Consider the following 25,350-nt stretch of genomic DNA (forward strand, 5'->3'; position numbering starts at 1 on the left):
CTCTCCTGAGGTGATCTACACCAGGGATGCCCAGGGCCTCAGGGCCAGTCACACTGGGGTGTTCTTGCCACGTGTTCCCAGTCAGGCTCAGCTCAGCTTCCAGCACAGTCAGCTGTTGGGATGCCCCTGTCACCCCAAAACAGATGGATTCTGCCCCAGCGTATCTTGGTGGCATCAGAGCACATTGTGTGCTGGTGTCAACTCTTGTGGGTGTGATGTGCCATTGGATCCACACAGCCCAGCAGCCCCTCCTGTCTGGAGGCAGAGCCCCCTAGTTCTGGTCACAGAACTCATTTGCTGTCTCATCAGTATGACCCAGAGGTCCCTTCAGGAGGCCCAGAACTAACGTCATCCCTCCTGTTCTGTCTGAGGACTTGCCCACTGGGAACTGGAGCAGCATTTATCCTTGAATGGTTTCCTGTGGGGGTTGTTCTTCCTCTCAGCTCACACACCTGTGCTTACATCCCACTCCTCTCGTCCTTTCCATGGTCATGCTTTACAGTTCACCTTGTCCAGCAGAGGCTCTGGGCTGTACGGGCAGGGCATGGAACATTCCCTCTCTAGTTTGCTCCAGGCTTTCAGACCTGTCCACAATCTTGGAAGTCTTTGCACAGCCATGGTGCAGGTTGGGAGGGAGAGAACAAAATGGTCTTCATATTGCCAGAGCTGGGTGGTCACCTGAAGCACTGGCTGGAGGCAGGACAGTGGCATAATCTACCTGTCCATGTCTTCTCTCAGCAATCTTGGGAATGAATTATCTGTGAGACCATTAACAAAACTGGGTCAAACTGACCAGAGAGATCCAAAGTGATTAGGGAAAAATTTACACAGTGATTATCACAGCACTGTTGTTTGTGCCATTTCCTGAGGGTGCCCGACCAGTGACAGAACTGGGCTGTGATCCTGCAACTGGTGTCAGACTGGAGAGGTGACTGAGTTGCTGCTGGATGGGGTGAATGGTTGGAATTCTGTGCTTGGGCCCTGGTGTCTGTGATCCCATTGGATGGGGTGAATGGTTGGAATTCTGTGCTGTGGGCCCTGGTGTCTGTGATCCCATTGGATCTGGTGAATGGTTGGAATTCTGTGCTGTGGGCCCTGGTGTCTGTGATCCCATTGGATGGGGTGAATGGTTGGAATTCTGTGCTTGGGCCCATATGTCTGTGATCCCACTGGATCTGGTGAATGGTTGGAATTCTGTGCTTGGGCCTGGTGTCTGTGATCCCACTGGATCTGGTGAATGGTTGGAATTCTGTGGTGTCTGTGATCCCACTTGGATCTGGTGAATGGTTGGAATTCTGTGCTTGGGCCCATATGTCTGTGATCCCACTGGATCTGGTGAATGGTTGGAATTCTGTGGTGTCTGTGATCCCACTGGATCTGGTGAATGGTTGGAATTCTGTGGTGTCTGTGATCCCACTGGATCTGGTGAATGGCTGGAATTCTGTGCTGTGGGTCCTGGTGTCTGTGATCCCCCTGGATCTGGTGAATGGTTGGAATTCTGTGCTGTGGGTCCTGGTGTCTGTGATCCCATTGGATGGGGTGAATGGTTGGAATTCTGTGGTGTCTGTGATCCCACTGGATCTGGTGAATGGCTGGAATTCTGTGGTGTCTGTGATCCCAAGGCTCTGGAGGAGCAGCCACCAGCAGGTTCCCTCAGCCCTGCTCTGTATCCCCATCCTGTGGGGCAGAGGGAGCTGCAATAGTTTGATTCAGGATTTGCCTTCTGTTTTGCCCCTCAGCTTTCCTGGCCTTTGCTCCTTGTCCCTGGGGTTGGTTAATGGACTTTGCTCAAGATCTCATATTAGTTTTGCTTCCCAAGATTACTTTTTCATCTCACCTTTTTGTGTTGCCTTCAGACAAGCAGGAGGGAACTTGTGATCTTTCTGGTAGGAGGTTCCATTGTATAGAGAATTAAGCACATGAAAATGAAAGTGATGCAAAGTCAGGGTACATCTGATTAGAGGCCTTATGATTTTTGTGAACTAATTCCTGTTGATGAATAGAGGTACACATTATTTAAATAAAACATGAATATAATCCTAGTAATTTCAGTGATATTTGGTCACTTCCATTTTTTTCTAGTTTTTCCTTTGAAGTTACAGGGCTTCAGCTCTTACCTGCTTATATGACTTTGCTAAATAAAAAATATTTGTGAGATCAGGTTTTTATTCCTGAAATCAGTCCTTTAGAATCACATCAGTCCTTGCCTTAATAAGATAAGCAAATTAATAAGCTTAAATAGTAAGCTAAATAAATGAGGCTATTAGGTTGCTATTAGCCTGTCTTTAGCTGTGCCTTTCTGTCCCTTGGATAGTACTTGAGGCCTCTCTGGGTCCTGTCGTTTGTACCTGTCCTTCTTGAAGAACTGCTTTGGTGTTGGTGGTTGTTGCAGTAGCACCACATCCCTCCTAACACAGAGGGTGTTGCTTTCCCCTCACCCAGCTGTGTTTTCACCCCTCCTGTTGGCACATGGAGAGCTCACCCTTGTTCCTCGAGGTTTTGCCCATTCATGTCTTTCCAGGTCCAGCCAGGCTTGTCTGGCTTCCTTCCTTTCTTTCCAGGCTTGTTTTCTGGTTAAAACCCCAGAAGATACCGAAGTGAATATTAACGATATCTATTTTTAGTTTACAGGATTGGATCATAATCAGATTACTTCAGCCAGGCTTATTTTCCACTCAGCCCGTGCTGCTCTGAGATCTTGATTCTCATATCAACCCTTCAGTGTCTTTTCTGCTGTGAGGCTGGTCCAAGTCTGATGGCAGTGTTTTGGTTTTAAATGCTTGGTCAGAATAACCTTCTTCCATTTTTGTGCAGAGTCAGTGCTTCAAAACTGAATGAAAATCAACATTTAACTTGGAGATAAATTTGTTGGTTTAGGTTTCTATTTTGTTTTTATTTTTGGGGGTTTTTTTAAATTTTTCTGTCTGGACCAGCTAATTAAAAAAATAGTAATAATTTATAGCATTAACTTTCTGTAGGCAGTGGTGGTGCAAGATACAAACCCAGGAGTGTGTCAGAGGTGGGTGCTGCTCCTCTGCTCGTCCCTGCAAATTCAGGGGTTTTCTCTCACCCAGGAAAGCTGAAAGTGAATTCAGTCTGTCCTGACAGACCTTTATTAAATTTGGAAGTGCTGGAGTGAAAGGTGGGCTGGGGCAACAGAAGAGAGCAGACTTTCCAAAGGAAGAGGAGCAGAACTGTGCACAGCTGTGTGGGGTAGGGGAACATGTTGGAGATGAAGCTGAAAAAGGGTCTGTGAGTAGGAAATGCTGTGGTGCTGCAGGTGAGAGGACAGGCAATAAAAACCGTGCAGGGGAGGGAAGGACAGGGTTTATTCATGGCCTGAACACTTAGAATGATAGAATGGATTGGGTTGGAAAAGACCTCCGAGATCATCAAGTCCAACTCCAGTCCCTTTACCAGATCATGGCACTCAGTGCCACAGCCAAGCTCAGTTGAAAAACCTCCAGGGATGGGGAATCCACCCCCTCTCTGGGCAGCCCATTCCAATGCCTGAGCACTCTCTCTGCAAACAAGTTTTTTCTGCTCTCCAACTTCAATTTCCCCTGGCAGAGCTTGAGCCCATCGTGCCCCCTTGTCCTATTGCTGAGTGCCTGGGAGAAGAGACCAACCCCCACCTGGCCAGAACTTCCCTTCAGGGAGTTCCAGACAGTGCTGAGGTCACCTCTGAGCCTCCTCTTCTCCAGGCTAAACACCCCCAGCTCCCTCAGCCTCTCCCCACAGCACTTGTGCTCCAGTCCCTTCTCCAGCCTCGTTGCTCTTCTCTGGCCCCGCTCCAGCCCCTCAGTCTCTTTCCTCAACTGAGGGGCCCAGAACTGAACACAACACTCAAGGTGTGGCCTCCCCAAGGCAGAGTCCAGGGGAAGGGTCACTGCCCTGGGCCTGCTGGCCACGCTAGTTTGGATCCAGGCCAGGATCCCACTGGCCTTCTTGGCCACCTGGGCACACTGGTGGCTCCTGTTGAGCTTCCTGTCCCTCAGTCCCCCCAGGTCCCTCTGCCTGGCTGCTCTCCAGCCACTCTGTGCCCAGCCTGGAGCGCTGCAGGGATTTGGGGTGGCCAAAGGGCAGGACCTGCACTTGGCTTTGTTGAACTTCATCCCATTGGAATCATCTCAGGATGATGACTTGGTGTCCAGGAGGGAGTAGCTCCTTGGTCCTGGGCTGGAGGAGGAAGTACGTGATGCTAAAGAAGGGAGGGAGAAACAAACCTTTAAAAGCACCAGGAATGGCACGTGTGTAGGTCCGGGCTGCTCCCAAAGTGTCTTTGGAATTAGATTGGTGAGCTGCTCACTTGCCTTACATCAGCTCCACCTTGCACCTTTGGATGAGGTTCAGGTTTGGTCACACCTGTGAAACTCCAGGAATCAGGGAAAACACAATTGCTGTTCTGTCTGAAAAGAGCAAAAAAGCCAAACCAGAGAAGGAAGTGCCACACCTGCTGCTCAGAACACACTACAGGGCGATCGTTGGTCAGCTGGGCAAAGGTTTGAAGTGTTGGGGGTTCTTTTCATCCTGGGAGTTTGTACATTCCTTGGCTTGTGAGACCTGAGTGATACACCCCATTTCCCATCCCCATTTGGTAATAGATTCCGGTGTCTTAGAGAGTTGCCATAGTGATAAAATAGGGAACAGAATCTGCTTGTCTTTCTGGGATAGCAGAATTATTAAATCAAATGCTTCTTTTCCATTAAAAAAGAGTGTCATTATGTTTCTGAGGACTGTTTTGGAGCAGAAATAATGTGTTTAAGCTGCTGTCCTGCATTAATCATGTTCCTTCTTCAGGCACCTCTGGCCTTGGCTTGTGCTTGGGATTCTCCTCTGCATCTCCCATTTGCAGCTGGTGGAACACTCCTTGCTTGGGAAAAAGTCTGCTTGTGATCTGATGGGCAGGACTCAGGGGGTTGTGACCACAGAGAGCCAGGCAAGAAGCAAAAGTAGCCCAAAATCGTCACACAGAAGCAGAAGGATAAAAACGTGGGTTGCAGGGAATGAAGTGGGATGAAAGGAGCCACCCCAGGATGGAGTGCAGGGATTATGGGGACCAAAAATGGTGGCTGTGGCAGGTGCATGAGCTGAGAGAGGAGAGGAGGAGGCAACAGGGAGGAACATCCTTAAGCTTAGAACAAAATGGGAGGGAACAGCAACATCACCCGGATTTTTTTCAGGGAGAATCTTTCAGCTCTTGTGATGGCTGGAGATGCCCTGGCTGCCTGTGCCAGCTGGAGTAGCTCAGTCATGCACGTCCCTGCCCCTTCTTTGCAGGTGGAAAAAGAAACAACTCACACTGGGTTGCTTTTGCTTCTGTTCCTTTCGGGAAGGTGAATTTAACAAACTTTTAGCCAAATACAAATCCTTGTGGAGGCCCAAAGTTCCCCATGGAAATGACCGTTCTTACCAGGTTCTTAATTCCGTGTTCTTGCTGGTTTATCTTCTTTGATGACTTGTAATTACCTGGTAACCTTCTCCTATTTTGGAATCGGAGTTCTGTTTCAGAAATATAAAAACAAAGGTCTCTGAGTGTCTTCCTGCCCCCACCTGCCCCCTCATTTCACACGGGGGAAACCTGGGAGCAGAGGCAGGAGCTGCAGCGTTGGAGCCCCCCCATCCTTTTTTTTGGAGCTGCAGGTTTCAGGTTGCAGAATGAACAAGCAGAGTAAAGTCTTTACTACTTACAGGCTCCATCCTCTGCTTGTATTTACTTGTTGAGATTGCAGTTAGGCCTGGTTTAAAGTTCCACACAAGCCACTGAGCTCAACGTTCAGATGGTTAACCAGGAACTGCAGCTGAACATCTTCCAGGGTGTGATTTCCTGATTCTTCCTTTCCTTCTCATTTGTGGAAAGAAGACAGTGATGTTATAGAGAGGGACGTTTATTCCATGCCTGGGTGCAGGGGGGATACTCCTCCAAAAACCTGCACACCTGGTCGAGTTAACAACTGGTTTGTATGCAAGTAAGTTATACATATTTATTATTTCTTCATGCATGAACATTATTTTCTCAGAGAAGGCAGAGTGTTGTGTTCAGTTCTGGGCCCCTCAGTTCAGGAAAGAGATTGAGGGGCTGGAGAGGGGCCAGAGAAGAGCAACAAGGCTGGAGAAGGGACTGGAGCACAAGTGCTGTGGGGAGAGGCTGAGGGAGCTGGGGGTGTTTAGCCTGGAGAAGAGGAGGCTCAGAGGTGACCTCAGCACTGTCTGAAACTGCCTGAAGGGAAGTTCTGGCCAGGTGGGGGTTGGTCTCTTCTCCCAGGCACTCAGCAATAGGACAAGGGGGCACGATGGGCTCAAGCTCTGCCAGGGGAAATTGAAGTTGGAGATCAGAAAAAACTTCTTTGCAGAGAGAGTGCTCAGGGATTGGAATGGGCTGCCCAGAGAGGGGGTGGATTCCCCATTCCTGGAGGTTTTTCAGCTGAGCTTGGCCGTGGCACTGAGTGCCATGATCTGGTAAAGGGACTGGAGTTGGACCAAGGGTTGGACTTGATGATTTTGGAGGTCTTTTCCAACCCAATCCATTCTGTGACTCTGTGATTATAATGCATTGCAAGAGCTGATTCCCATTTTCTCCACCCTGTGTCACTCCTTCCTGTGCCTGCGCTTTTCCTCCTGGGAATTCAGGGCAGGGTCTCTGGTGGTCTTTGGGGATGAAGTTAATGGTCTTCCTCCCATAAACTTTTTACCTTTTGCTCAAAACTGCTTCAAACTGAATCTGTTGGGCAACTCTGACTGGTCTAATTGGCGAATTTCTCCACTTACCTTGTTCTTTTGACATATCTTCTGATTTATCTTCGTTTCATATGGTATCCTTGATGGTTTAATTAGTCCAAGAGGCTCTGGGGCCTCTTGGTATGGCATCCTCAAGGACAGGTCTGTGCCTTGTGAGTTTTGCCACATGCTATACAGTGAATTTATAATAACTACTGTGCAAATTCTGTGATAGGTATATCGATTAATAACATTATCAATTAATAATCATAAGTCCCCCCAATCACTTTGGTGCCTCCCCAGCAGGGGTGAGGGGAGCTGGCAGTGGGTGCTGTGCTGGGGTCCCTCCTGGCTGTGTTTGGGGGTGGAACCCAGTCCCAGCAGCTCCTCAGGGTGCCACTGCCAGCTCTGGAACGCTGCGGGTCTTGGTGCTGTTTGGCTGCAGTTTGTTCTGCCACTGAAACTCCTAATTAATACCTAAGGGTTCCTTAGGGCAGGCCTTGCATGGTGCTGTGCACTCCTTGTCCCTGGATATCACAGTGCTGTTAATCCTAACTCCTCCCAGCAAAAACTGAGTTTCAAACCCCTGAAACAACGAGCATCTGTCAGCTTTAATGAGCTCATCTTGTGATGGGCTTTTTGTCTCCATATTTACTTCAGGGATTGCCACAAATAAAAGGTCTTTTCACCTTTTCAGATTATTTTTTTAAATGGACTTCAAGCAAAAAAAAGTCTTTAGTGGTTCATTTCCTTGGCAGTAATTTACAAAAATGAAGTGTAGTGAGTTAAAGGGCATGTCTGGTGTTTAACAGTGTTATCAAACTGTGCTACGTTTTAAGTTACTGACTGGTGGAACTCTCTAGCCTTGGTTTCCCTTTCCTTATGGAAGCCTGGCTTTGGACACTGAAATACAACCTGGCAGAGAGCTGAGTTACCAAAATACAGAGTTTCACCTGGGAGCTCCTCTGCTTCCAAATGGATTTCAAAGTACAGCAAGGCACTTCTTAACATTTCAATCAAGTATTTATGGCTTAATGACCACCTAGAGCTGGAAAAATTATCCTCATCCTCCTAAGCACTCTGTTTGGAAGACTTGAAAGATTGCTTTGTTGTCACACTGAGTTGTGAGGTGTTTAATAACAAGATCTATTGAAAAGGAAATGTTACAATAAAATGAAGCACTCACGTGGTGGTACCTGTTAGGATTGCAGGTCCTTGGTGCTTTGGGGGGGTGTTCTAGTGGTTTGCAGTTTTAATAAAATTAAGAGTTTTTAATTTTGTCTTTTGAGACCAAAGTATTCATAAGATTTTTTCAACCAATCTCTTTTTAAACACATTAGTACAAAAGTGTGAATCTTTATTGATGGTGTGGAACACCTCTCTGCTTCTTCTGGAGCAAGAACTTCAATTTGGTGTAAAACTTGCTCAGCATTCTCACTGCCTGAAGGAAATCTCCCTTCTGCTTTTTGAAAATTCAGCTGTGTAAGATTCTGCCAGGAGCTCTCAACACCAGAGTGCCAGCTGAGCATCCTGTGCTGGGCATCCTTTTGCCTGCACTGAGCCCTTTCCATCTCCTCCTCCTTGGGGCCGGGTCTGCCCCATCCATGAGCTGCCCCATCCAGGGGGCTGTGTTTGCACTGGCAGCCTTGGAGGCAGGATCCTGGATGTGCAGCATTCCTGTCTCCTCAGTCAGGCCCACCAGTGCTGCTGGTGGCTCCAAGGAACTTGCAGCACAGTGGTGGCTGCCAGAGTGGTCAGTATATTATTCCATTAAAAAAAACTCCACCAAATTTAAAAGCAAGATCAAAGAAGACTGGAAGGGCCAAATCCTTCCACAGGTGGAAGTTTGTAGTTGGGAATGACACTGAGTAACAGCCCAGCAGTTAGTATTCCTATTCTGGCCTCTGGAAGGTTTCAGGAGTTAGTCATAACCTTTCTCAGAATCTCACTTTTAATTTCAGACATTTTCCTCACTATTAATCCGATAGACCCTCCAAGCATTAATGAATAGCTGTTGTTATCAGTTCATCTTTTCTCATACCTTGTCTGAATTAGTGGGTAATTGTATTAAATGCTTTGCTATTAATTCCTCAGAGAAGAGCTGCCAAAAGCCATGGCATAATAAATAATAATCAAATTAATTTTTTGAGCATGCAGTCGACAAAGCAAACACAGAAATACAGAACAGAAAACTCTTGATGCCTGTGCAGTGTGATAGTAGCCAATACCACTTCTCTTCCAAAGCAGTCTTAGGACTGAACTTTAGATGCTGCTTTTTGGTCTTGTGTGCTTTTTGAATTATTCAGCTTTGCTCTGGAACACAGCATGTACTTGATAACCTCTTGCATTACCAAGTAACAGCTTTTGGGATTTTTTTTTAATGTGTAAAGATAGAATGTGTTGTACAGTGAAAAAAGGCCCAGATCTGGCAACAGGATGCAGGGAGAGGAGAGGGAGTGTTCCCTGAGGAGAAGCTGGCCCAGCTGTGTGAAACCCAGGGGGGCAAAGTCCATGGCCAAGAGGGCAAGGCCCAGGCAAATGGTGTGTACTGGACTCTGCCCTGCTGTAATTGCTGCCCAGAACCAGCACAGCATGAAGGGACCAGCACTGCCTGAAGGGAAGTTGTGGCCAGGTGGGGGTTGGTCTCTTCTCCCAGGCACTCAGCAATAGGACAAGGGGGCACGATGGGCTCAAGCTCTGCCAGGGGAAATTGAAGTTGGAGATGAGAAAGAAATTCTTTTCAGAGAGAGTGCTCAGGGATTGGAATGGGCTGCCCAGAGAGGGGGTGGATTCCCCATCCCTGGAGGTTTTTCAACTGAGCTTGGCCGTGGCACTGAGTGTCATGATCTGGTAAAGGGCCTGGAGTTGGACCAAGGGTTGGACTTGATGATCTCAGAGGTCTTTTCCAACCCAATCCATTCTATCATTCCATCATCACCTGGGCAATTGCTGCCCATAACCAGCACATCATCACCTGGGCACTCAGTCCATTCCTGTGGGCACCAGAGGCACCCACTGAGCCAGCCCTCAGCGTGGGGCTGTGGCAGGATAAGCTGCTCTGTGTGGCCCTTCCAGCTGCAGAACAGCCCTGAATCCCTGCTGGGGAGGGGAGGGAGGACACCAGGGCATGCAAAGCCACTGCTCTGTTGTGTAAGGACAGGCTGGAGAGGTCAAGGGAAGAGGAAAATATGATTTAATATTTCAAAGAAAGGCTTTACTCTGTGGTTGGATTTATATTTAAGACATTCTGATGGGTGATAAAGGCACCCAGAAACCCTCCCAGTGCGGGGCAGGGGGGAGAATAAATGTTGTCTGTTGAGCATGTCCTGAGAGGAGCAGCTGAGGGAGCTGGGGGGCTCAGCCTGGAGGAAAGGAGGCTCAGGGGGCACCTTCTGGCTCTCTGCAATCCCTGACAGGAGGGGGAGCTGGGGTGGGGGGGGTCGAGCTCTGCTTCAGGAACAGGGACAAGAGGAGAGGGAACAGCCTTAAGTTGTGCCAAGGGCAGTTTAGGTTGGATATTGGGAAGAATTTCTTCATAGAAAGGGTGGTCAGGCACAGGAAGGGGCTGCCCAGGGGGGTTTGGAGTCCCCATCCCTGGAGGTGTCCAAGGAATGGCTGAATGTGGCACTCAGTGCTCTGGGCTGGGGGACAAGGTGGGGAACAGGCACAGGTTGGACTTGATCCTGGAGGTCTTTTCCAGCTTAAGTGGTTCTGTGACTGAAATTTCTTCTTTATTTTGAGGTGAGGAAGAAGTATCTTTGTCTTAGTCATCCTCTTTGGAAGAAGTAAATTCCTGCTGAAGTGTCTGTTCAGCAACTTTTGTCCAGTGTACTCTTAAGTGGGTCCAGTGACAAAAGTTTCACCACAGGGGAGACTCTGCAGGCCAAGGACTCTTGGGATGGACAGTGATGGTTCATTCAGTTGTGTTTGTACTTGATAATCTGGAGGAGTTTGGGGGTGCCATTTGTCAGGGATGTCAGACTTGGACAGATGTCCTTTTGCTCAGACACTTCTCAAGCACCAGAACAGAACCTGATAACCATTTGCTCGATGCCTCTCTATATTCCCCTCCCTTCTCATCCAGACTATGTACAATGTCATGCTTTGTGCACAGAATGCACAAAGTATCACAGGGCTTGAGGTTTGTTGGCTCTGCAAAAGCTTTTATAGTGTTGGAAAACTAATTTCTGTCAATGCAGATTGGGAAGGATAGTCTTGTGTTTGCCTTTGATTTTGTAAGATGAATTGCAAGACTTCAGCTGTGTATGTTTGTAAAGCATCTTTTTAGAATATGTTTTAACTTGATTAAAGTTGTGAAATTGTGAATTTACTATTGAGAGTTTAATATTGAGCAACTCACAGCAGGATGTGGTCTCTGTGAACGCAAAGATGGATTGTTTAACTGTGTGGGGTTTTTTTTTACATCTCTGGAATCTCAGCAGCTCTAACCATTCCATTCATTCTTTTGCAGATGGGAATGGCAGGTAACACTAGTCCCTTTGGGCAGCCTTTCAGTCAGACTGGAGGGCAGCAGATGGGAGCGACAGGAGTGACTCCTCAGTTACCGACCAAGCCAGGCATGGCCAACAGTCTGTCCCCCTTCCCTGCTGACATCAAGAGTACTCCCGTCACCAGTGTGCCAAACATGGTGAGTGCCACCTGCTGCTTCCAGCTTTTCACCTCTTCATGGTGCTCTCCAAAGCCTTGGGTTACCCAACTTCTCCCAGGCACTCAGCAATAGGACAAGGGGGCACGATGGGCTCAAGCTCTGCCAGGGGAAATTGAAGTTGGAGATGAGAAAAAACTTCTTTGCAGAGAGAGTGCTCAGGCATTGGAATGGGCTGCCCAGAGAGGGGGTGGATTCCCCATCCCTGGAGGTTTTTCAGCTGAGATTGGATATGGCACTGAGTGCCATGATCTGGTAAAGGGACTGGAGTTGGACCAAGGGTTGGACTGGATGATCTGAGAGGTCTTTTCCAACCCAATCCATTCTGTGATTCTGTGGTTCTGCAGCACGATCAAATCACCTCCCATCTGACCCTCAGCATTGCCCCAGTTCCTTTGTGTACGTTGTTATGCAGGAATGTAACTTGCTAAACAATCACAGTGTTTTGTTACAAGAATTGCAGTGCATCATTTTGTCTGAGACCTTTGGCTTCAAACCATATAAAAATGTCTTCATTAAGTTCTGTTTATCAATTAGAGCATGTTGGGTGCATATCACCTTCCTGAACCAAACAGAACCTCATATTCTTGGAATCTCTTGTGGAAAACACCCCACTTTGTGTAGAAAACACTTCTCACTTTGTGCTGTGCACAACTGGCAGCTCACTAGCCTATGGGAACAGTTCTTACCAGGATACCTTGCAAGTTTGTAGTATTCTATTTACTTGAGTTTTCTTTATGAAGTGAAATTAAACATTCCCATTTGTCTCAGGATGTTGCATATTAATCAAACTGCTTGTGTTGTTTCCATGGAAACTCCAGCTTGTTGCATTTTATATTCTTATACATGATAGCAGTTACTATAGAAACTTGTAAAACCTTCCATAAGATGCAAATTACTTATTTTTTAATTTAAATCAAAACCCAACTTATTTTTTGGCACGACCAATGCTTGTCCCTCCATCATTGGCTTTGCTGCCTGCCTGGCACTGATGGGCTCTGTCTGAGAGGCCACAGGACATCATGAACTTCCTCTTTGCTCCTGATTTTACAGGACCACTTCCTAATTTTTCTTCAGTCACGTTGTGAAATCTTTGTTTATTATCATCTGTCATTCACTGCTTATGGTTATGGAAAGGAGCTGATGACTAGAACTGCAAACCATGCTCAGAATAGCACTTGCACTAGAGCAGGGTATTTGTAAAAGACAATTTGCTGCGTGACTGCTCTAAATTTGTTTTTAAAAACATTGGGTCAGGTGTGAAGCCAAGGAATTATTGTCCTGATTCCACAGAGAACCTTCAGCTCTCCCTCAGGGACTGAGTGATCTTGAAGCTTAATTTTGTGCTTGTTTAAATATCAGGTTTTGGGAAGCCTGAATTATAAATGTGTTCACATACTGGTATAAGGTGCAGTGGCAAATACTCAGTGGAGTAAAAAAGGTATTTGCCATCAGGGTTTGTTTAGTGGTGGGACAGAAAAGAAACTGTTTCCTTTCTCCCATCTAAGGGAAACTTTCCCAGTGCTATCAATTGCAGTTTCTTTAAAATGTCAAAACACCAGCTGAGAGGACAGTCAGAACCATCTTTGTTTCTCAGGTGTCCAAAGGTTCATACATCCAATATATGGAGAGTAGTGGCCATTTCAGCCAAAGGACATGGGAACTGTTGAGCCCAAAGGTCCCTGCTCGTGTGTGGGGTAGAGGGATGACAGTCCTCATGGGGGTGGAGCTTCACAAACTGACATTCCCATCTAAGCACTTTCATTGTAAAGCCAAGAATTTAAAAAAAAACGTCACTCTTGTTAAAGTTTAACCTTTATCTGGCAGCAGTGGGTAAGGCAGGCAGTGTGATTGTTTGGGAGTAGCACATCCATGTGCTGTTCCTTCCACAGGGGCTTTGCTTTGCTGAGTGAGCAGCATGAACAGAGCCCTTGGACAGAGCACATGGGCAGAATCTCGTGGTGTTTGTGCTGCCTGGTGTGTGGCTGGGGCACTGCTGGGGGCATGTCCTGACAGATTCCCCTCAGCCTCTCCCAGAGGGTCTTTCCTGTGCCTGCCAGCACTGGAGCAGGCCTGACATTGGGGTTTAGTTCATGTTCACAGCTCCTCTCTGGGGTAAAGATTTTAAACACAGTAAGACTGGGAGAACGTGCTGACTCAGAGCTTGAGCATTGTAGGTTCTGAGATGCTAAACCTTATTTTGTATGTTAATGCATGATCTGAGGGTGAAGTGACACCCACAGCAGGTCAGTGGGTTACAGGAGCACATGTCTAAGTGACATGTGTCTGTCACATTGGGCAACTAAAATGTGACCCAGATGGCACCTGTGCAGAGCAGCTGTGACAGGGGCAGGTCCCCAGGGCAGCTGTGGCAGAGGCAGGTCCCCAGGGCAGCTGTGACAGGGGCAGGTCCCCAGGGCAGGGCTGTGACAGAGGCAGGTCCCCAGGGCAGCTGTGACAGAGGCAGGTCCCCAGAGCAGCTGTGACAGGGGCAGGTCCCCAGGGCAGCTGTGACAGAGGCAGGTCCCCAGGGCAGCTGTGACAGGGGCAGGTCCCCAGGGCAGCTGTGACAGAGGCAGGTCCCCAGGGCAGCTGTGACAGGGGCAGGTCCCCAGAGCAGGGCTGTGACAGGGGCAGGTCCCCAGGGCAGCTGTGACAGGGGCAGGTCCCCAGAGCAGGGCTGTGACAGAGGCAGGTCCCCAGAGCAGCTGTGACAGAGGCAGGTCCCCAGAGCAGGGCTGTGACAGAGGCAGGTCCCCAGAGCAGCTGTGGCAGAGGCAGGTCCCCAGAGCAGGGCTGTGACAGGGGCAGGTCCCCAGGGCAGCTGTGACAGGGGCAGGTCCCCAGGGCAGCTGTGACAGGGGCAGGTCCCCAGGGCAGGGCTGTGACAGAGGCAGGTCCCCAGAGCAGGGCTGTGACAGAGGCAGGTCCCCAGAGCAGCTGTGACAGAGGCAGGTCCCCAGAGCAGCTGTGACAGAGGCAGGTCCCCAGAGCAGCTGTGACAGGGGCAGGTCCCCAGAGCAGCTGTGGCAGAGGCAGGTCCCCAGAGCAGCTGTGGCAGAGGCAGGTCCCCAGAGCACCTGTGACAGGGTCAGGTCCCCAGAGCAGCTGTGACAGGGGCAGGTCCCCAGGGCAGGGCTGTGACAGGGGCAGGTCCCCAGAGCAGCTGTGGCAGAGGCAGGTCCCCAGGGCAGGGCTGTGACAGGGGCAGGTCCCTAGAGCAGCTGTGACAGAGGCAGGTCCCCAGAGCACCTGTGACAGGGGCAGGTCCCCAGGGCAGGGCTGTGACAGGGGCAGGTCCCCAGGGCAGGGCTGTGACAGGGGCAGGTCCCCAGAGCACCTGTGACAGAGGCAGGTCCCCAGGGCAGGGCTGTAACAGGGGCAGGTCCCTAGAGCAGGACTGCAGTTGTGGAGCAGCCATGCCATGCTCTCCTGCTGCAATCCCTCTGCCATTTCTGTGTCCTGGGATGTTCCAGGCCCCTGCAGGTGGTGGTTGATTTAATGTAGCTGGCCTTGTGTGTGTGATCTGCTGGAGACACTGCCCTGAACCCTGAGGAGTGTTGTGTTCACATCTGTAACATCTGTCAGAAATGGACCCATGGAGGATCAGCTCAGACTCCATCCACCAGAGCAAGGGAAAGACCAACAGTGTATTTTAAAAATCAAACCCTCCAGGGTCTTTTGTGGGATGATTGAAACCACATATCTTGCTAAACCAGCCCTCTGTACTATTCTTATCATAAAAGGGCCCCAAAAGTACCATTCTATGTGAATGGAAACACTGGTGATTTGTGGCACATGAGAGGCAGGAAACCAGATTGCAGCATGGCACTGAACACTGTGTTTGCCATGAAGAGTATTTAAACGAGACAGGAGGAAGCAGAAAGGTGCAGCCATTGCCTGAAGACCCCCAAGTCCTGAAAAACTGTGTGTTTTTTAAATGCTCCTTTCGGTCTTTGGCCTTCCACCTTACATTGTGCTGTAAAGAAAAAGATGAATAAGTCTCTTAACCCACTTTATTCTACTTGTTGTGTGACGCCCCTGTCCCCAGTACTGACCAGGCATCACCCTGGCTGCCAGGCCCAGTGTGCTGCAGCTGTGGCTCTGGGGTTTTTCATCCAAATTCAGGCTACCACTTCCCTGAGAACAGCCCTCTCTTCCCTCCCCATCAGGTGGGTCTCAGAAGGGTTAGTTTTTGCAGCCCCTCTTCCAGGCATGACCTTACACTACAACCTGGGAAGCACATTTGGATTAATCTCTTTAATTAGAAAAGAAGAACAAACGGTATTAAAATGATTAAAAGGTCAGCATTAAGGTATTAATTTTCAGTGCCAGCAGGATGGATTGATTTTGCTGTTTGTTTTGTGTTACTGGTGGTTCCAAACAGCGTATTGGCTCTTAATCTGTGTGACTGCTGCAGTCAGTTCTCTTACAGATCCTGAGTGATGAAAGGCTCATGTCCCAAGGAGAAATGTTGTTTCTGATGGTGTTGGAAGGTTTGGTGGCACATTATTGAGGTTCAGCGTTGCTGCAGTGGTTCTGTGTGGGACTGGCCATGCTGAGCTCGGCCCTGGGCTGTGGCAGTGCCCCACACTGTGCCCCTGGGCCCTCAGCACGGGCTGCAGCTCCTGCTTTGGGGATGTGCAGGCTCCAGGAGGAGCTGTCGGAGGAGGGAACCCTGTGAGACTCTTCCATCCTGCTGGAGCTTTGTGCTCTCTGCAGTGCTGCCTGTTCAAGGGTGGGGATGGATGGTTCCTGCATGGACAGCCCAGTAAATCTAGGATTTCTACACGAATTAGGAACACAGTGGGTGAAGTTTGGCTTCCAGAAACCAACTTGGCTTCACAGTTATCCCTATGACCAGCAGATGGAGTTGAGAGAATGTTACTTTTTGGAAGCAAAGGAAATCATTTCCCCTTGGTTCTTGACTTAGAACTGGAGCAGCATGTCTTCTCCTGGCTTTTTTCTCCATCTCTTACTAAACTACATCAGGAGCTTTCTGTTGAGTTCTTCTTTGTTTCTTTTCATGTCCTTTAGGATTTTTGTAACAGCAGGTTTTGATCAGAAGGGAGGAGAGGTGACAGTGTGAGGATGTCTCAGGTGTGCCTTGCTGAGGACCTCTGAGAGAGAGGAAGAAAGCTCTTAAACTGGGAGGCCAGGTTTAATTAGAACAAGTAGAACTGATGCTACTTAAAATAGCCAACTGGTGTTTTATTCTAGAGACCAGAAATAAAAGGCTTTGTGAAAAATAGCTTAACTCTTGTGCCCTCCCAGGGAGGAGGGCCTGCGTTCTTACCCTCTCAGTGATTCTTCCTCTCTTGCAGCACAGTCACTCTTCTCTTTCTCTGTGGGAAAGGGCTGTGGCTGTTGCCTGGGAGTCCTGCTGTGTGTCTGCTTGCTGCTCTCTGCAGCCTCCAGGCTCTGGGCTGAGCTGTTGGCTGTGCTCACCTTCCCTCTGCCTGCCCTGACCTCCTCTCTGGAAGTTTTTTGTTCATTGGCACAAAAGTTTTTCCCTCAAAGAACATTTTCACTCCTTCTCTTCCTCAAGAAAATCCCTCCTGATTCACAGCAGCCAACAGCTGGGAGCAGCTCTTGTCCATGTTGCTTGGCCATGGTCTCCTAAAGGAGAGGACCTCAACAACCTAAACCAACCCCAACAGTGTTCAGTGCCAGAGGAACAATGTTGGCTCAGGAGCAGAGCGGGCACCTCTGTCCTGCCTCAGTGCAGGAGTCCATCCTGGGAATGTGCTTTGCTTGGAATGCTGGAACATTTTCGGGTTTGCACCATCCATAAATGCAGTGCCAGGCTGGCAAAGGCTGACAAAGAGGATTTGCTCTTTCCACAGCACTCTTGTCCATGTTCTACTCTCCTGCCCCCCATAGACAAAGACATGTGGTGGAGAATATCCATTGCTATTTCCTGCTCTCTTCCAGAAGTTGAAGTGAAGTACTCCATGGTCAGCATGGCTTTCCTTCCCTTACAAACTTCCCTTTTGTCTCTTATCCTTTTTTCTATTTGGGATTTGCTCTTTGGGATTGTTAATGCTCATCATTCCTCAGTTTGTTTTATCCCCCATTAAAATATTAAGATTTATGATGTATAAACCCCTCGATATTTTGTTCAGGTAATTTCCTGTATGTGGGAGCTGAATTCTGTTGAGAGATTGCTGGATTTTGTCCCTTTTTGCTACTTTGAAACACTTTTTCAGCGTGTGTTTCTTGGCATTTTCTGGTCCTTTCAGTCAGGAAGATGAGGGGATAAAATTCCACAGGTGTATCCTTAAGAAAGATGCTGATCCAGCCTTGATTCCCAGCAGAGTCAACTGCACAATACTGAGACCTTTGCTAGTTTTGAAAGAAAACTCTAGCAATTAAAAGACCAGTGCACTGAGGGTGCTCTCCAGGACCAGCAGTTCCTGTTCCTCCATGGCCTGACCTTTGGAGCCTTCTCACCTTTGGGTGCCATGAGCTTGCAGGGTCACTCCCAGCACCCCTCCCACGTGGGCAACTTACACTCTGTCAGGAAGGTTGGAAGGTGAAAATATTCCTGCTCACTCTTTATGTGAGAACTCTGCTTGTGTCCCTGTCAGTGCCAAGGCTTTGAAATAAACCTTGGGCTCCAAATGTGTTCTTCATTCACCTTATTGAGGGGCTGGAGCGGGGCCAGAGAAGAGCAACGAGGCTGGAGAAGGGCCTGGAGCACAAGTGCTGTGGGGAGAGGCTGAGGGAGCTGGGGGTGTTTAGCCTGAAGAAGAGGAGGCTCAGAGGTGACCTCAGCACTGTCTGGAACTGCCTGAAGGGAAGTTCTGGCCAGGTGGGGGTTGGTCTCTTCTCCCAGGCACTCAGCAATAGGACAAGGGGGCACGATGGGCTCAAGCTCTGCCAGGGGAAATTGAAGTTGGAGATGAGAAAGAAATTCTTTGCAGAGAGAGTGCTCAGGCATTGGAATGGGCTGCCCAGAGAGGGGGTGGATTCCCCATCCCTGGAGGTTTTTCACCTGAGCTTGGCCGTGGGACTGAGTGCCATGATCTGGTAAAGGGACTGGAGTTGGCCCAAGGGTTGGACTTGATGACCTCGGAGGTCTTTTCCAACCCAATCCATTCTATCATTCTTTGATTCATGTTAAGACTGTAGCTTGAAGCTGCTCCAGGGGAGGTTCAGGTTTGACAGCAGGAGGAATTTCTCCATGGAAAGGGTGGGAGTCACTGGCAGGGGCTGCCCAGGATGGTTTGGAGTCCCCAGCCCTGGAGGTGCCCAAGGCAGGACTGGCCGTGGCACTCAGTGCTCCGGGCTGGGGGACAAGGTGGGCATTGGGCACAGGGTGGCCTCAGTGATTCTGGGATTCTAGGATCATGCTGGCTTTGTATTCATGAGCTGAGTATCTCCCTGCCTTTCTCCTCATTTGCTGGGGCAGTGCCAGTGCTCAGGCTGGTGCTATTAACAGGCTATACCATTTCTTGACACTGGAGTTGTTCTCCCTGCAGAGACCACGACCACCTTCCAAGGCTGTATCCAGTTCAGGAAGCCTTGTCTTGTTCCTTCTGAAGTCTTGTGCCCACTGTTCAGACTCAGATCCTGATTCCTCCTGCTCCTTGGGTGAGGAAATGCAGCCCTGCAGGGTTTGGGGCACAAATGGTGCCCATTTGAGCCTGGTTTGGGTGTGTGTGAACCTCCAGCCTCTGGGGCCAAGGCAGACCTTGGGATTCCTGGTGTCTGAAGGATTCTTCTTTTTGGACAGGATCAGGCTGTTTGGAGTAACTGGTGGAAGCAGAGAAACCCCCATCCACATGGAGAACACCAGAGTGTGTAAAAGCAGTGCAGATGGTTCTGTGCCCCTTCCCAGTGGAGCTGGGGCCATAGTTGGGTTCCTGCAGTGACTGCCCTGGGGAGGCCTCACTCTTGGGGCCATATGACATCACTCTGGGCACAGAATGGGGCTGCTTGGGGTCTTCAGAGCTGGTTCAGCACTTCCTGGAGCATTCCTGCAGTTCTGTGTGCAGAAAGGGTTGCTTTGAATCCCAGAGAAAATGTGTTTGGGGACACAATGGGAGGGGATCACACTGTGAGCACTGAATTCAGAGGTGTTGCTGATGAGAAATGTTCTTTGAGATTCACTGTTCATGTGTGTATCCACTTTATGCCCACTGCCTCCTCTCTGGAAGGACCCTCAGGATCACACTCTTAGCCTGTGGTTGAAGGGGAACTGAAGAAGTTTGGGTGTGTTTCACCTCATGTACTCGTGGGTGCCTGAAGGTGGCATTTGTGGCAGTGGATTTTTAATTACCTGACTGAGATCCACTGTTGATTCCAAACCTGTCTGAAAGAAATAAATGCATTTTTTAAACACAGGATTTGTCCTAATATATTCATCTGGAAAATCATGTTCTTCTGCCAGGGAGAAGGAAAAAACATGGAAGTAAAAAGAAATTGCAGGAGAGGAAATGTTTTAAAAGCATAATAATGCTCTGTGGGAGCTGGGCTGATGCAGAGTTCTGTATCACACTGTTTACCTGCTCTGAGGTTGCCACCACTGCTGAAATTGGTGGCCAGTTTAACAAGAAGAGGTGCATAATGTTCCATCTTGAGTGGTTTGGAGTATAAACATCAAAATGTAGAGAATTGGTCGCCTCAGTAAAGTTAAATACTGGGGAACTTTATGTCCATTCACATTCTTGACAGTGAGATGCTTTTGCATCTGTGCCACCCAGATGTGCAGGAAGTTCTGCCCTTCAGGATAGGGACAGGGCAGAACCACTTTCCTGTGGGAATGCAGAATTTCTGTAATTTTAAAGGGGATTAGTAGCTATTTTACCCTATCAAAATGTGTATTACTCTGTTTCTAGAAACGTGGTTAATGAGCCTTCCCTCTCTGGCAGAGGTTTTTGCAGACTGAGAACCCCTGACCCATTTGCTCTGTTGATGGTGGAGCTCAGCAAGTGGCAAGAGAAACAAACCCATCCTTTTTTAACCTTGTGTATCTGACCATTGAAAGGTTAATTTTAGTTGTGGGAGCAGAAGTGGCTGAACTTCCTTCTTCAGCAAGACAACTGTTGGTCACTGAGGTGAAGCAAAAAGAAGCCTCCTGCTCATTCCCTGTCCTTTGGCCTGCCTGGTGCCCTGGCAGGGCTCCAGCAGGAACTGGGCCTGCAGAGCACTGATCCTGGCAGACAGACTGGCAGGGATGATACAACTTCCCCAAAGTCAGCAGGCAATAACAAGGGGGGTTCGTGCCCACCTGCAGACACTCTGCTCTCATCTGAACCCAGACTGGTGGTTCTTCAAACCATTGGTGCTCTGCAATTCTGCTCTTTTGTTACTCTTCAAGGAGCCCTTTTGGGTCAGGACATCTGTGCTGATACAGCTGTGGCTGTTGACTGGGAGGGGAGTAACAAAAGCACAGCTTGGCTTGGGAAACAGTTCTTTGACTGGGATGAAAACACCACTTCCAACAAGATTTTCTTTGGCATGGTCTCTGTAGTTTTTTGCAGATTGACTGAACTAATTGTTTCCTATTTGTGACCCAAGAATTGTTTCAGCAAAACCTGTCTGCCCTGTGGATTTTTTCACAGGAGAGATGGAAGACTGAGCTGCAGCTGCATGCACTGGGAGCAAAGCAGCTGAGTTTCCTTCATTCACTCTTTCTCCTTTTATTGCTCTTTTTCTTGTCTTGCCAAGGCCAAGACAAACAAATTCAGCAATTCCTCTTTGTTTAAGACTTACTCTAATCATTATCAAGTGGCAGAGTCCCCACCTCCTCCATCAAACCCTGGCCATGGTGTTTTCTACTTGATCTTTTGTGCTTTGCTCTCCAGAAGAAAAGCCAAACTCTTCAAAAGCTGATGTGCAGGGACAAAACTTGTTGCTGGAATTGTGACAACTTATGCCAGGGAACCTTTTGTTCACAAAAAAAAGGATTGTTTGCTGTTATTAGGCTGTGGAATTTTCTGGGGAGTTCCTTCTCAAAGGTCAGAACAGAACAGGCTACAAATGGTGTATTCTGTCACTTCAACATGATGTTCTTAAATGTCATGCACAGGCTTTGGTCAGTAGTGGACAGCACTGAACTATTTCCTCTGTTACCTCCCCAGTATAATCCCTGTTCCTGCTGTATTCTATTTATAAGGGGGTTTAATGGCCGACTTTCCTTAGGTGGCTTGGAAATGGTGAGCTCTGCTGTGTTAACCTGTTTTCACAGGGCACAATCAAAGTGATTCTTGGGACAGTTTTATGTTTGTCCATGAGATTAATTCAGGCTGCAAATCACAGGGATTTAAGCACTTTTGCAGTCCCATATCTGACCCTGCTAGGGGAGTCATTGCAGGCTGTGCATGTGCTTAATTTTGAAATCAGGTTCTACATTTGTCCAGGAAGGGAGAAAAGCAGCTGAATCTCTGCTGAAGAAATGACATGTTAAGGGGGCTGTTTTCCCTCTGCTCTGTGATGAGCTGTGCCTTAGACTGAACATCTCTGTGGGTTTGCAGCTCAGGCCTCGGTACTGAAGTGTGTCCTTAAAGAATGGATGCTGGAAGTCAAATTTTAATTCACCTCAGTAGCCACAATGCCACCCAGGTTTAGGTGGCCCTTTCTAGGAGAAAACCATGTACAGCTTAACCAGGAAATCTTCTCTTTGAAAGGAATATCAGCACTCCCTTGTGAGACAAAAGACTAATTTGTGCTTGGAAAACCAACTCTACCTTTTGTTGTGATACACAGAGACAGTCATAATTTTGAGTGTTTTCTCCCACTGGACTGCTCTTTCTGTCAGGGATGAAAAACAATGATTTAAGTGTATGAAACCTGTAATATGAAAATATAATACTAAATAGGCTTGAATTCATAGAATCATAAAATGGTTTGGGTTGGAAGGGACTTTAAAGAATTCCACCTCTAAGTGTGGTAAGGGTTTATTCCTGTTGGAATTAGGCTCTGTCTAATGAGTGGCTTGTTATTTAAACTCTTGTTTGTAGATGTTTTAACAGAGAAACCTTGTTGTTTCAAGGTTAGAATAGAAAAGTTTTGAGAATGCTCAGGGAGTGGTGTAACAACCCTTTGTAGCCTGGTGAATAGTCTTGTGGTACTCACAGAATCACAGGATATGCTGAGTTGGGAGGGACCCACATGGACAATCGAGACCAACCCTTAGCCCTACACAGGCCCATCCCCTACAGTCACACCCTGTGCCCCAGAGCATCATCCAAACCCTCCTGGAGCTCTGGCAGCCTTGGGGCTGTGCCCACTGCCCTGCGGAGCCTGGGCAGTGCCCACCACCCTCTGGGGGAAGAGTCTTTTCCTGAGATCCAACCTGACCCTGCCCTGGCACAACTCCAGCCACTCCCTGTCAGTGGTCAGAGAGCAGAGATCAGTGCCTGCCCCTCCCAAGGAGGCCACCCCCGCAGCCACACCTGTAGCCACACCCCACAATGATGCTCTGCTTGGTGCCATGGCACTGACTGCCCTCTGTGCCCTGTCCTGACGGCCCTCTGTGCCCTGTCCTGACTGCCCTCTGTGCTCTCTCCTGACTGCCCTCTGTGCCCTGTCCTGACGGCCCTCTGTGCCCTGTCCTGACCGCCCTCCTTGGTCTGTCCTGACTGCCCTCCGTGCCCTGTCCTGACCGCCCTCCTTGGTCTGTCCTGACTGCCCTCCGTGCCCTCTCCTGACCGCCCTCCGTGCCCTCTCCTGACCGCCCTCCGTGCCCTGTCCTGACTGCCCTCCGTGCCCTGTCCTGACCGCCCTCTGTGCCCTGTCCTGACCGCCCTCTGTGCCCTGTCCTGATCGCCCTCCGTGCCCTGTCCTGACCGCCCTCCGTGCTCTCTCCTGACCGCCCTCCGTGCTCTCTCCTGACCGCCCTCCGTGCTCTCTCAGTCGCAGATGCAGCCACAGGTGCAGCAGGTGGGCATCGTGCCGGCGCAGGCCATGGCCACGGGGCCCACGGCGGACCCGGAGAAGCGCAAGCTGATCCAGCAGCAGCTGGTGCTGCTGCTCCACGCCCACAAGTGTCAGCGGCGCGAGCAGGCCAACGGCGAGGTGCGCGCCTGTGCCCTGCCCCACTGCCGCACCATGAAGAACGTCCTCAACCACATGACTCACTGCCAGGCCGGCAAGGCCTGCCAAGGTGAGAGCACGGGCTGGGGCTGCTCCTGTACCAGCTGTGGGAGGGGTTTGGGGTGGGTGGGTGTAGCCAGTGTTCCTCATCCCAGCAAGAGGATTGCCATACCTGGCACAGATGGCATCGGAAGCGGTTCTAGGGTTAAACTGCTGTTCCTTTGCCTGGCTTAGGCTTCTCATCTGTCTGCAGTTGTCAGTTTAAAAAACACAATGCAGAATTGCCTTTCACAAGTAGGATGGTACCAGGATGGGGTGGTCCAGTGGATGGGGTGGTCCTGTGGTGTAAAGGAGAGCACTCTGGACTCCGAATCCCAAGGTCCTGAGTTCGAGTCTCAGTGGGGACCGTCCCCCGGCAGTTCAATCCCTCCCTGCCGTCCCATCCCGTCAGATCTCGGATGCTCAGCAGGGTCAGCCCCGGTCAGTACCGGGGGCTGTGACAGTCCCAAGGACTTCCCTGTCACTGTCCAAGCTCGCTCGGCCGTGGCAGATGGACCTTGGGACTGAAACGGTGGGGCCAGTTCTGTGCACGCTGAGCCTCACCTGAACAATCCACTGTGCAGGCTGGAAGGGCACATGGGGAGAGCCCTGCCCAAATCTTTGCTCGTGAGGTCTGGCCATACACACACATACAGGTACCAGGGTATTGGGGTCACCCTTTGTAGGGTTATGGGGGTGCATTAATGACAGTCAGAAGAGCTCAGGCACAGCAGCATCAGAAGGCTTACAACTAAAAGTTTATTTTTAGTTACAGCTATGCTTTTTATATACTCTTGTACCCAATATGTCATGACACTGTTGGTTAGTCAGTTCAACTGACACACATGGTAACGTCCTCCTGGTTACAGGGTATCACACATTCTACAGGTGGTTCTCTGCTCCTTAAGGGTGCATTCGTTAATTACCTCAGACCTTGGGAGATCCACACACACTGTCATCCCCCCACACCAGGGTAGCCTTGCAAGCATATTTTCCATCTCCTCTGCTGTATAAGAAGGGAGTTACAGTACAGTTACATTGCAGTTACATTAACTGAGGTGGAAAGGGTTCATTCTCTACAGAAGGGTGTGCTATCCACCATCTTTGTCTCAGATTTTAATACTGGTTTCCTTCATTGTTTTCTTTGCTCATCCCAAAGAATTTCAGTCGTGTTTAGCTGAGTTTAGTTACAGTGTTGCTTGGGAAGGAGAAAGACTAGAACTGCTATTAAAAGTGCCATTGAGTGAACTGAGAACCAGTTAACTCTGTTACCAACCAGCTTAACTCCCCTGCTTTTCCTTGCTGCAGTTGCTCACTGTGCATCTTCGAGACAAATCATCTCCCACTGGAAGAATTGTACCCGGCACGACTGTCCCGTGTGCCTTCCTCTGAAAAACGCCAGTGACAAAAGGAACCAACAGCGTGAGTATCCCCCTGCTGTCCCCACTGAGTGCTCCTGGGGAGGCCCAGCACCTCTGCAGTGTAGGAACAAACCTTGGCAGGGTCCTAACAAGCAGAGTAGCTGGTTAACAGTCTTGTGCAAGCACAAATTTATTAGTGAATTCTCCTCTCTGATCGTTGAATGCAGTTTATTACTGAAATACACAGTAATTGGGCAAGTCTGAGCTCAAGCACTCATCTCTTTTTAAGGATTGTGGCAACCTCTAACTGGGGTTGCATTGTGAGGCAGGTCAGTGGATTCCAGTTATGAGGCAGTTTGGGGTCTAGGGAGGGTTTGGGGAAGGAGAGAAGCTACTTGGTTGTTTTTCTTGCTGCTAGAAACAGCTTAAATTAACATGCTAGTGATATAAAATAATCAAAAATGTTGGAGGAAAAAAAAATCTTGGATTCAGGGAGATCTGCTCTGGGTGTCTTGATCATGCAGT

At 49.1% G+C, this 25,350-nt stretch overlaps 1 protein-coding gene across 5 annotated transcripts in view; it reads left to right on the plus strand.

The window, feature by feature from the left end:
- The window catches only part of CREBBP (CREB binding protein), a 108,530-nt gene that overhangs the window by 31,804 nt on the left and 51,376 nt on the right, over positions 1–25,350 (plus strand). For all 5 annotated transcript variants that reach the window (XM_071571648.1, XM_071571652.1, XM_071571649.1 and 2 more), the window contains 3 exons: positions 11,189–11,365; positions 23,246–23,495; positions 24,773–24,886. In XM_071571648.1, coding sequence (XP_071427749.1) covers positions 11,189–11,365; positions 23,246–23,495; positions 24,773–24,886 — 541 coding nt within the window. The remainder of the gene's footprint in view (positions 1–11,188; positions 11,366–23,245; positions 23,496–24,772; positions 24,887–25,350) is intronic.

This window comes from Pithys albifrons, chromosome 16, assembly GCF_047495875.1.
Source record: "Pithys albifrons albifrons isolate INPA30051 chromosome 16, PitAlb_v1, whole genome shotgun sequence".
Classification (NCBI taxonomy): domain Eukaryota; kingdom Metazoa; phylum Chordata; class Aves; order Passeriformes; family Thamnophilidae; genus Pithys; species Pithys albifrons.